This window comes from Podarcis melisellensis, assembly GCF_964234715.1.
Source record: "Podarcis melisellensis genome assembly, chromosome: 3".
Taxonomy (NCBI): Eukaryota; Metazoa; Chordata; class Lepidosauria; order Squamata; family Lacertidae; genus Podarcis; species Podarcis melisellensis.
In genome coordinates, this window is record NC_138530.1 from 57,671,324 (window position 1) to 57,683,573 (window position 12,250).

At 39.9% G+C, this 12,250-nt stretch overlaps 1 protein-coding gene across 7 annotated transcripts in view; it reads right to left on the reverse strand.

Moving 5' to 3' along the window:
* STXBP5 (syntaxin binding protein 5) overlaps positions 1-12,250 on the reverse strand; it is a 117,051-nt gene that overhangs the window by 31,579 nt on the left and 73,222 nt on the right. For all 7 annotated transcript variants that reach the window (XR_014166723.1, XM_081905149.1, XM_081905148.1 and 4 more), the window contains 3 exons: positions 10,749-10,927; positions 9,426-9,551; positions 7,896-8,047 (listed from right to left, as the gene is read on the reverse strand). Coding sequence is in view for 6 of the 7 variants with exons in the window: in XM_081905149.1 (XP_081761275.1) it covers positions 7,896-8,047; positions 9,426-9,551; positions 10,749-10,927 (457 nt within the window). In the remaining variant the exon portion in view is untranslated. The remainder of the gene's footprint in view (positions 1-7,895; positions 8,048-9,425; positions 9,552-10,748; positions 10,928-12,250) is intronic.

The window sequence follows — 12,250 nt, forward strand, 5'->3', positions numbered from 1 at the left end:
TTTAACATGTTTAAGTATTTGCCTATCACTGTCGTCAAAACAGATCAAATTTTGAAGAAAGGCCTAAAAATACATACTTCAAATATATTGATCTATTTGATAACCTGTGCCCTTCTAGGCCCAAGAAACCACTAATTTCAGAAAACACCATGGTGGTAAAAAATCCAGGACTGTGGTGGTTGCTTGGAACTCTTGCTCAATCAAAGTGATAGTCAACATGTGATTTTGGCATCTAGACCATTGATAAGGATAAAGAAAGCACTGTATCCAATACAAAACCGAAGTAGCAACAACAGGCATCACTACAGATGACGAAATGCTTGGGCCGCTTTGGAAGGAGATGCTGTTATGAAAGCTGTTGAAGTGTAAAGATGACACTGAAAGGCAGAAGTACAAAGCCTCACAAAGCCTCATGTCAATCTGTCGTTTGTTATCTTATAGTTCTAGGTTTCATCTAGGTCCATGGGCTTTGCAATAAACAAGGTTGTCCATAATGTTGCTTGCTAGGCACTGAAGAGCTCTTGATTTTCTTTGTAAAATCACAGGAGTGGAGGCTTTCTTAACACACTCTCTCTCTCTCTCTCTATATATATATATAGTGTGTGTTAGTTATAAATAAAACGACATTATTCTACTTTAATATCTAGAACTCTTCAGAACTCCACAGGCAGCTTCATGCTGGAAGACCTATCAGAGATCTGTAAAACCTATGAGAGGATACACACAAGCATTGGAAAAGTTGGTGTGGTGAAAAAAAGAGAAGCAAAAGTATTCCTGACAAAGAGCTCCCATTGCCCCCAAAATGTTAAATGTATGGATCTGGGAGTTTTAAATGGCCTAATAAAGGTATCACCCTAATATGGATTACAGAGAAAAGTAAAACCTTTTAATTTCCCCCACAAAAAGGCCAACAATTTGTTTGTAGTTTGGCAGCCTTAAATCCAGATTGGCTCCTGTGTCTGTAAATCATATCCACTTTGACCAAAAGTGGAAAAGGTTATTTCCATTTTTAGATTTCCTATTATAATATTAGTTGTTATTATTATTATTATACACCATTCACCATAAGGCCCTTGTTAAAAACAGTTAAAACAGATTACATCTAAAATATGTATCTCAGGTATCAAAGGCCAGAGTAAAGAGGTGTGTTCTAAATGAAATCCCAGTAACCTGGCTATTGTATTTTGGACCAGTTGCAGTTTTCAAGTCATCTTCAAAGGCAGCTCCACATAGAGTGCATTGCAATAATCTAGCCTGGAAGTTATCAGTGGATGGAGTATGATGATCATGCCACCTCAGTTCATAAGGGGTTATAGCTGTAAACCAGTCAAAGCTGGAAAGAGGTATATCTAAGCATCAAGGCCAACTGAGCCTCAAATGACAATACTGGATCCTGGACTATCCTCCCCTCCCAAGCTGTGCAGAACACGCCATGCCCCCACGTCCGGGACTCAACAACTTAGAACACATAATACCTGCGTTTTCAGGATTCACCTTCAACTTATTGGGCTACATCCCACCCATTATTGCTTCCAAGCATTGGTCTAGCACCCACATATTGGTGACACCTCACATCAAAACCCCTGATGAGAGCTCCCAGCATTTTCAGATAGATGTTACATAGCATGGAGGACAAGATGAAACCTACAGCTCCACTCCCATGGTGCCAAACAATGGTCCTCCCCAAACTACTCTCTGGAAACAGCCCCAGGAGCAGGAACAGAACCAATGAATTGCATTGCCCTCCATTACCCTCCATAGTGAAGAGAGAACAGAGAGCTACATTTTACAGAGCTGCTCAAAACATGAATTACAGATCAATCCGGAGACCAACACAGATAGAAATTTTAAGAAATGCACAGTACAATACTGGGGCCAGCACACACCCTGCTGGGTCATCTTCTACCCTGCCATTTGCAATTACATCTTTGTAGTTCAGACATGTCTGCACTGGCACCCCAAGAACAGTTAAGATCACTTTTACTTGAATGAAACGTACAACATGTATAATATTGTAACATAATTTAACTATACAGTGAATTCTTAATGAGTGCCTGGCTTTAAGTCCAGCACAGCAGGAGACACGCCTAAGCCTCTTTTGCAAAGTTCACATTTTGAATTTTGCCATTTAGGGAGGGGATGCTTTAAAATTCACCCACACTTATTGTGTAGAAGTATTTGCAGAAAATAACTTCTAGGCAGTATCTGAGCTCAGGAGAACCCACCACAAGAAAGATGCATCCTGGTCACTAGGAAAAAAGGAAGGATAAACTTCGAAGACTCCAGGGACTACTAGCAAATAAGACAAGCAGGAAAAGTGCACTAAATGGAAAGGAGAAACAGAAGGCTTTTCCAGCTGGATAAATGGGTCTTTATAACAAGTTTTAGGTTTGTTTTAAATTGATTTGTTTTTGTGTTTTTAACCATTTTAAATTATTTATATGTAAATCACCTTGAGACAGTGGTTTAGAAGGTGATTAATAAATTAACTGTAATACCAATACTAATATTGTCTGGTGTCCATACAACACACTCAACAATCACAGCTCTGACTTCACTCGCTGGCTAAAAAGCACTGACAGAGGCAGCCAGGCTAGCTCATTTCACAGAAATTGCTTAGAAGGGTACCTGTATATCTTTGCTTCATAACTTTCTTTCCAGGAGGGTTAGAGATTTACTTTTTTATTAAAAATAAAAAGGAAAGTTCAGAGTCTTGGTCCTTTGTCCAAGGGCACCAATGAAGGGCTTTGTGGACACCATTGCACACATTTGTGCACATTTGTGGGCACTACTGCACATTTGTGACTTGTATTCTATTATCTACTAATGCCACTTCTTTTACTGTTGCTTGCAAAATAGATGAAGGATGTAATCTGGATCTTATTGTACTCAATATTCCATATTGATAGTATCTCAGGTAACAATCTATAATTATATTAATATAGAATTAATCTCTGCCGATATGTTAGTGAAAGAAGCTGAAAAGTAAAAGCTATGGTAAAATATTCAGGGTGATGAATGCATATAACCTAATCAACTGGATGTTAAAACACTTTATTCTTATGAGATGACTTACTTATATAAGAGGTGCGAAGTTTTTTCACAGACTCTGAATATAAGTTAGAGAGGCCACACATGCAAGAAGCCACAGCCAGCATGCCTTATTGAAGCAATGAGAAAGGAAAGACAAAAACACCAACACAGTATATTTGGAGAAAGAAAAAAAATCTGCAGAAAAACTTTAAGATCCAAGAAAACAATGTATTTGTGGGAAATTGTTAGACAGCAACTGAAATACAACAAATCATGCATGTGCCAGAATTCACACAGTATAATATAATTTACTTGTTGTCTTACATAATATTTATAAAATTTCCCATTAATACTACTAACAATTTAACGACAAAACAAACCTATCCCTACTCAGCTGTTTAACTGTTTCATTTAAGAGAATATATTACTAATATTATAAAATAGCCAGACTTATTTGTACTTATTCTTTTAATAAAACTACAATTATTTAACCATCTTTAATATGGAACTACCAGGAAAGGTAGGTAGGAAGAGCCAGAATTGCTGCTTATTCAACAGCCATAAATAGTTTTACAACGAAATGGTAATTCATGGAATATTGCAGTTTATATCTGAAACATTTGCAGTGTTCCATGTGGCTATTGTAGTAATTCATAATTGCATATAAGTACACAAAAAGTTCCATTGGTTACTACCAGAAGAACAGATCTTCAGTGCCTGATGAATGTTATTGGTTGAATATTGGTTCCATATCTGATGGTCAAAGGCAGGAACAGAACTTGTGAGAAGTAGGCAGTTCTGACATCCAGACAGCAAAGAGGGTGCCATGGATATACTGCCGTGATCAGGATCTCCAACGGCCACAGACGTCAAGGCTAGAAGGAAGCTAAAAGGACCACTGTGGCTTTTCTTCCCTGATTTTATGAAGGACCCAGGTAAGAACAGAAATCAAGGAATGGTGTACAATAAGCCCAGGCCCAAGGAGACAGCAGTTTACTGAACCTCTACTAATAGGCTCTAAACTATAGTATTAATTAACTATGAAACATATTTTTATACTACAAGGAGGCAGAGTCTCTCTCTGCCTTCAGGATCTTTTTTAAAAGTAGAAGGAAATGGTATGGACTTTGTAAAGGAATTTGGTTCAACAAGAACAGATGCCCCCTTAAATGGTGCTGAGGTAGGTTCTGCAGGAGGGCAATGAAGTCTAAGGCCATTGCAGAGCAAAGGCACATAGTGGGAGTCATGAGAGATAAAACCCATCAGGCCGAGGCAATGGTGAAGGCAAATGTTGTTAAGGGTCTAGAATGTCCACAGATATAATAAATGGATTCATCCCTTTCCATGGATAAGGGCTGCTTATGAGATGCTTAGTGCTTGTTTATGAGGCAAATGCCGAGCAAAGGTCTTACATTTAGAGGAAGAAGGAAAAGCTGCCTTAGCAGGCACTTTAAGTTTATTCAAAGGCTGAGTTTGGGCAGGAGGCGTGGCTATTGCCACCAGAGAGCACACTGACTGCCATCCCTACTCTTCAGAAAGCCAGAATGCTGGGGCATGGATACATAGCACACACCAAACCAGAAGGTGCAGTGGTCCAAAACAGCTAAGAAGAATCGCCGAGGTTCAAATACCAACAAACCTGCCTCCATCCTCCACTGAAGCAGTTACTGGTGAAATCAGGAGAGAGAAAAAAGGCAAGAAGGCAAGGCAAGGGGGTTCTATTTATGGGAGAGATGCAGGCAGCAAAGAATGTAGAAAACAGCCAAGAAAGATGGGCTCAGGTGACAAGAGACAGGCTGAGAGAAGAAAGTGCTGGAGCAGTCATGAGGAGGAGAGAAGGTTAGGAGTGACAACCATACTGCCCTGGTATACTGAAGGGAGAGTGGGATGGCTTAGAAACAGTTAAGAGGAAGGCAAACACTGGAACAAAGAAGAAAAAGTGGAATTTAGAAAACCTGAGAAGAGAAAGAACAGGAGCTCAAAAGCAATGTGACTACTTTGATGAAGGCAAGAATCAACTAGGAGCTGCCTACTTCCCACAAATTCTGTCCCCACCTTCAACCACCAGGTGGAGCCAATACTCAACCAACGACCTTCACAGGAAGTGTGCCACATTAAACATGGCATTTGAAGCAGAGACATATATCCCCAAACACTTGGGGGAAGAAGCATGTTCTCACTACACTTTTACTTCTTTCACATTCTTCCTCCTGTGGAAGAATGGTGTACTGTGGTTACTGCATACTATAAGGTCCCAGGGCTGGTTACACTAAAAGGTCCCAAGGTAATAGAAAATAAAGCATCCAAAAAAGATTAAAACAAACTATGCTCACAACAGGTGTCTTTAAGCATATGACAAAAAGCTGTATAATGAAGGTGACAGTGATATATTTCTGTGGGGAGGGTATTCCACACAGAGAATGCTCTCATCTCAGGTCACATCCCAATATCTCTAAGGACAGTGGAACTACCAACCTCGCTGATTTTAACACCCAAGAAGGCCTGTAGGAAAGGAGGTGGTCTTTCAGATATTTGGGAACTAAGTGAGCACCATGAACTGAGCCCTGAAACAAACCAGCAACCAGTGCAGCTCTTTTAGAACAGGGCTTATGTGAGTTCTAAAGGGAGCCCCAGGCAGTAGTCTGGCTGCTGGAGGTTACCAGAGCATGGAGTACTGTGGCCAAGTTGTCTCTGTGCAAATTAGACTGTAACGGGTGAAGCATCCAGAGCTGGAAAAAGGCATGCCTAGTTACCAAGGCCAACTGAGCCTCCAATGACAAGGCTGAATTCAGTAGCATCCCCAAGCTATGGACATGCTACTTCCAGGGAAGTACAACCCCAACCATGACAGGTCCCCACACCCCAGAATCAAGAACCTGGGACACATAATACTGCTTTCTTTTCAGGATTCTGATTCAGTTTATTGGCTCACACACAGCCCATCACCACCTCCAAGCATCAGTCTAACATCTTGACTACCTCTCCCAATTCATATGCAACAGAGAAACAGAACTGGGTATCATCTGCATATTGGTGACACCAAATTTCCTGATGGCAGTTCCCAGTGGCTTCATATAGATGTTCCAGCGACAAAATAGAATACTGCAGTACACCACAGGACAACTCTCATGGCACATAACAGTAGCCTCCCATAACTACTTTCTGGAAACAGCCCTGGATAAAGGATTGGAACTACTGAAGTACAGTGCCCCCAACCCCCACCTCCCTGAGATGATCCAGAAGGACAGTGGGAGGTCAAGGAGAATGAGCTGGCTTGCACTCTTCTCACCTCTCTCCTGACAAATCTCATCAACCAGGATGTCCAAGGAGGCTTCAGTATCATAACTGGGCCTGAAGCAGGACTAAAATGGATCTAAGCAAAGAGTTTTTTCCAAGCATGTCTAAAGCTGTACTGCCACAACCCTCTCAAGCGTTGTCCAAAAATTAGTTATTTTGTACTGGGCAATAGTGATTTAACATTTCTGGGACAAAAAATGTCTTCCTAAGAAGGAGCCACACCACCATGTCCTTCCAGGCAGGTGGTCAGTCCCTCTCCTCAAGTGAAGCATTAATCACTCATTGCAAACCCAGCTAACCATCTACGGCTAGCTCTCAGAAGCCGAGGTGGGCAAGCATCAAAGGGCAGCAGGTTGGCTGCACTTCTTCAAACAGCTTGTCCACATCTTCAGGTATGAAGCAACTCTAAAATTTTCTGTTCATATGCACTTCCTCCTCTGAGAATTTTAGGCTTGTGGTTTGCTGAATTTATGTGATTGCTTCCATGTGCCAATACACACCTTAACAGATCAAATACGGCATGCTGAAATAATTGTGTCAAAAAATGAAGGGGTTAAGTGCTGAGTGGTTCTGTGAAGCAGTTAGTTCAGAATAAATTAACAGGGCATTTATGATAACAGGGTGTGATAGCAGAAAGGAAGACGAAAAGTAAATCTCAAACAGGGAAAGGCAAGACAATGGAAGATGGTTGATGTGAACACATAAACCTTGGTAAAGAATAACACTTTTTGTATAAAAAAGTAATGAAGTAGAATAATATATCTTTGAAGGTGACTCAGAAAGTACAACTAATACAGAATGTGGCAGCTAGACTGGCGACTGGGAGTGGCCGCTGGAACCATGTAACACTGGTCCTAAAGGATCTTCACTGGCTCCCAGTACATTTCCAAGCACAGTTCAAAGTACTGGCACTGGCCTTTAAAGCCTTAAGCAGCCTCAGCCCCGTATACCTGAAAGAGCATCTCCATCCCCATCACTCAGCCCAGTCACAGAGGTCCTCCTCAGAGGGTCTTCTGGCAGCTCCTTCACTGTGAGAAGTAAAGTTACAGGGAACCAGGCAGAGGGCCTTCTAGGCAGTGGCACCCTCCCTGTGGAATGTGGCCCCCCCATGTCAAGGAAATAAACAACTACACAACTTTTAGAAGGCAGCCCTGTATTGGGAAATGTTTAATGTTTGACATTTTATTATGATTTTATATGTTCTGTAAGCTGCCCACAGTGGCTGGGGGAAATGGGGTGAAGAAGAAGAAGAAGAAGAAGAAGAAGAAGAAGAAGAAGAAGAAGAAGAAGAAGAAGAAGAAGAAGAAGTAGTAGTATGCTTATTATATATGCTAAATTTGGCAGTCTGGAATACTCTTAAAATGAAGACTGTTTGCCTACCATAATCAGATGATGTTTTCTAAAAAGAAGCCCCTACAGAATATTCTCAACATATAAACCTTTTGGTTTGTGCAAGTTACTTTCAAAGAAAAAGCTAATCGCATGCACTCCTAATCAGCTTGCGGTCCGGTAAGTAGAAGACCAATACAAAAATTTATCAGCAAGTATCAAGTGTATGACCTTACCTCCAGATGGTTGTCTGCTTTTACGTGGAGATCGGGGTTCCCTCCTATAAGGATCATTAGAACCATACAATTCAACGGTGCCAAGGTTTAAAAGTGTGGTCTTTTGGATGTAATCAACCATTGCGATCCCATTACAATTGCCAAAAACTACTCTGAAAGAAAATTTATTAGAAAGAATATGATGGCAATGAATGATTGATATCCAAATATATGCTTATGTTAAGTACAACATTTTACTTTCCATTTTTAGGAATTAGTTGAACTGATTATTTTTCAAAATCTATAATATATTCTTATATAACATTTAGAAATGAAAATTTGCATGAAAAACTATTCAAAGAACAATTTATTTTAGTAGTAGTTGTTGAGAATAAAACCAATAGACTATTGCCTTACTAAATAGCAAACCTCCACCTGACATAGAATGATTACTGTCCACTGCTTACTCAAGGGTAACTGTTTTGTTGCAGTGCGGGAAGAAGCTAATAGCTGCCTTGTTAGTTTGTCCTTGACATGCATTTGTGTTTGGCATGGTTTTACATTAATATTTATTTCTTATAAAACAGGTTTAAGTAAATAGGCAGTAAGAACAATACATAATAAGATGCAACTCTAAACAACAAGCAAGATAAAAACAACAGAATGAGCTGGAAACACCAACAGGAGACTTTTGATTCTGAACTGTTGCGATTAACCAAAAAAGCATTTTCACATCTATATAATAGGAGCTGAGACAATCCACCATCTGGCTGCAGAAGAATACCAAAATATAATCTTCCCCATTCCTGGCTGCTACACTTGAGATTTGCCTCATCACCACTGATGACTCTGTACTTCTACTTTTTACAAAACGTCTTACACCTCCATGCCTCACCCAGAGGTTTCATATGCTGGTCTGATTGTCTTAGCCACATCATCTAACTGTCTGCTATACAATTACCCAAATGAATACCCCACTGTACATCCAACGTTCAATTACTTCATTCTCACCATCTTGTTTTAATGTCCGACAATTGACTAATTTACTTGTTACAGCAGCACATTATTGCATTCTCCCATATTCTTTCTGAATGTCCACCTAGCCTAGATACAACCAAAATGTCCACCTAGCCTAGATATAAACAAAAAAAAGCCTCTTCACAAAACGGCTGGTAGTCTAAAAATATACAAGACATTCAAGAAATCAGAGATGGCACAGAAGATTGTGTTCTACGCTGAGAACCATTTGTCAACTTTTCTGAAAGTGCTGTGTACACATCTAACAGCAGAAGCTATCTTCCCCATGTAATATACGAAGATGGTACAACATTATTGTAATGAAAGGGAACCTTGGACAAAGACTGAAATGTGTTTGCGGCTGAATACCACAATAAATGAGAAGGCCCTTTAAGTACCTTTTTACTGAAAACATGGAAACAAGTAGCATATCAAAACAACATGAATCCAGTAGTTTAGCAGTAACGTCATATTCTTTCTGCAACAGGACAATGGGATTTAAGGAAGAGAAAGCACAGCACCAAATATACTTACAAGCCATAGGCAGAGTTGATTGCAAGGCTTGTTATTTGCTGAGGTGGTTCTCCACTCACCCATACTAACTGGATAACCAGCTCAACCTGGTAGCCTGGAGACTGCTTGAGGGAAGAGTTTTTAACTCTGCAATATACAGGAAAGGTAGACAACATTTATCCTTGTGGAAGTCTGCCAATAAATTTTACTAGAGTGGGAATATTTCATGACTGATTGTATTTCTTACTGCAAGTTAGTACAGCTTCAAATGCTTACTCTGGAACAGATTCATATGATATGGGGGAGACTTTTTAATGTAAGTGGCCGTGTTCTGATAGTGAGAAAGATCACATGCAAGCACTGGAGAGCACATTTTCCCACCCCGCCACCCTGGTCCCGGGTGTACATAAATTGCTTAATCAGTCACATTTTAACATATTTTCCGATCCTGGCATGTAAATGATGGTTTGCACACAGCAGAGCTTGCTTAGTTAAGATGAAATGGCAAACTATAATTTGCTGAAGTGGTTGCAAAATTAAGCATTATATCATAAGGACTCACAATACTTATTATACATTTATTTATTTTTCTTTAATTTAAAGCATTTATAAAGCATTTATGGAAACAGAAATTCAGTAATAACAGAGACCAATCTTATGCGTCAGGGACAGCCAGGACAAAATGGTATGTCTAAGTGTCTAAAGCAACTGATAGATGATGCTTCACACATGGCAGAGGAAAGAGCATTTCACAGTGCAATTAGTTCCGCTCTCTGCCAAGTCTCAATAAAGTAGAATTTGGTGGCGTGTCATGACTGGTGACCTAGACTTGAGAGTTGTTAACTTACCTAAATTAATCTCTTGAGTCCATGGCTCAACTGAAATTTGAACCAGGAATCTGCAGGCTCATAACTTATTCTCTATCTCAAATATGAAGGAATAGGAAACAGTACAGGAAAGTGAGATAAGGCAGGAGATTCTAAGTTAGATGTGTAGTTGGGGGCATTTGGCATCCGGTTCTCTCTGGAGGACTGAGAATGGGCATGCTGTTTTTTAAGAAAAGCTGCAGTTGCTATATATCAAACTTTGGCAAATACAGCTATTGAAACACATAGGTAGTTTCATAGGCTCCTGTAAGCAATATATAATTACTTTGTACATTGATACAAGCTCAATACATGTGTCTTCTATTTGCGCACCTTTGTAAAGCATACACTAGGAGGAGGTATGAGTAACCATATCCCAAAGCAGCACATGTCAAAAGCCAAAAGTTTTTTCTACAATAAGATTAAGCAGTCTATGAAGGTAAGATACAGTATTTAGAAATACTAGCCTTACACTTACTTTAAACATGGGACGTTATCCCGAAGCCCATCAGATGAGCTGCTGCTAGTGGATGGATGAGACTGGGGAGCAATGGACTGAGGGTTGGAACCTGTGCCTGGAGTAGGCAGTGGTGGCACTTGCTCAGAATCTGGAGACTCTATATAATTTATTTCATACAATAGCCGTACTTCAAGCATCTGCAAATGACAATGGAGAAGACGTGACACAGTCCGAGAGTTCTTTGCACTGCAAATTTTGCAGTTGCCAATTCACTACTTTGGTCTCAACAACTTCCATAAAGTTAAATCCAAAATTCTTATTAAAGACAAGTGGATGGCCTCAACCACAGTATCAAGCTGCAATGTATCAATCAAATACCAGACAATAAGGTACCAAGATTTGTTTGACACTATCCTGAGAGATGCTGGGAGCTGCAGGTAAATAACATTTAGAACGGCACGGATTTGCCATTCCTGTTTTAGAGAAACACTTGCAGCTGATTCTGTGGGCTGTGACTACCTCCTCAGAACTGAGCAGTAACACAGGATCAAGAAATACTTCTGAGTGGTGCACCTTCTCATTTAAAGGCAATGTAACCACATCTAGGAGAGGAAATAGCAGCATCTTTATAGACCTAGATTGTCCTGTCATCATGGTCCTGTCATCATTCCTATCAGGAATAAGCTTCAATTTGTTAGTGCTCATCCAGTCCATAACTACATATGTTCAGGCATTAATTAAATGCACAAACAATTGTTTCTTGGTTTGATGGAAACAAATAAAGCTGGGCGACATTGTGTATATTCAGAAGAACTGCTGAACATTCTCCCTCTATAGCTGAAGAGCACTGTGGACATCCATCTCAAGTGATCCAGAAAATTTGATCAAATACCATGATACTATATTAGGCATAGGCACACTTGGCCCTCCAGATGTTTTGGGACTACAACTCCCATCATCCCTAGCTAACAGGACCAGTGGTCAGGGATGATGGGAATTGCAGTCTCAAAACATCTGGAGGACCGAGTTTGCCTATGCCTGAACTATACTGGCAATACAGATAATGAACAAGTTATACCCTCCCTGTTCAAATCTAGATGAAGACAACCAAAGCATTATGGTGTTCTCAAACCCTCCCAAATATTTACTGATATGGGTCAACAGTCTGCCTCATCCATCAATTTTTTTATTTGATTATGAACAACTTATGAAACCCTCCAACCACTGTCTATGATTTAATGGGTGAAAAAATTGAACCAACCTGTATAAAAATATTAGCTGCACTCTCTTCATAAGGCCAGGTATAAAGTACATGTGACCAAGGAGTTACTATGAGATTTTACCTTTAAGCAAGCATCTAATGCAAGATTAAATTGTTCAATCTAATTTCAATTTATCATTTTCAAAATAAAATGGATTTCAGCTAAATTTTAATTGTATTTGTAATGAGTAAGCCTAATGTTTTCAGCACATCCTATTCCCAAGAATGTCCTATTCCCAAGAAAGTGACATAACCACTG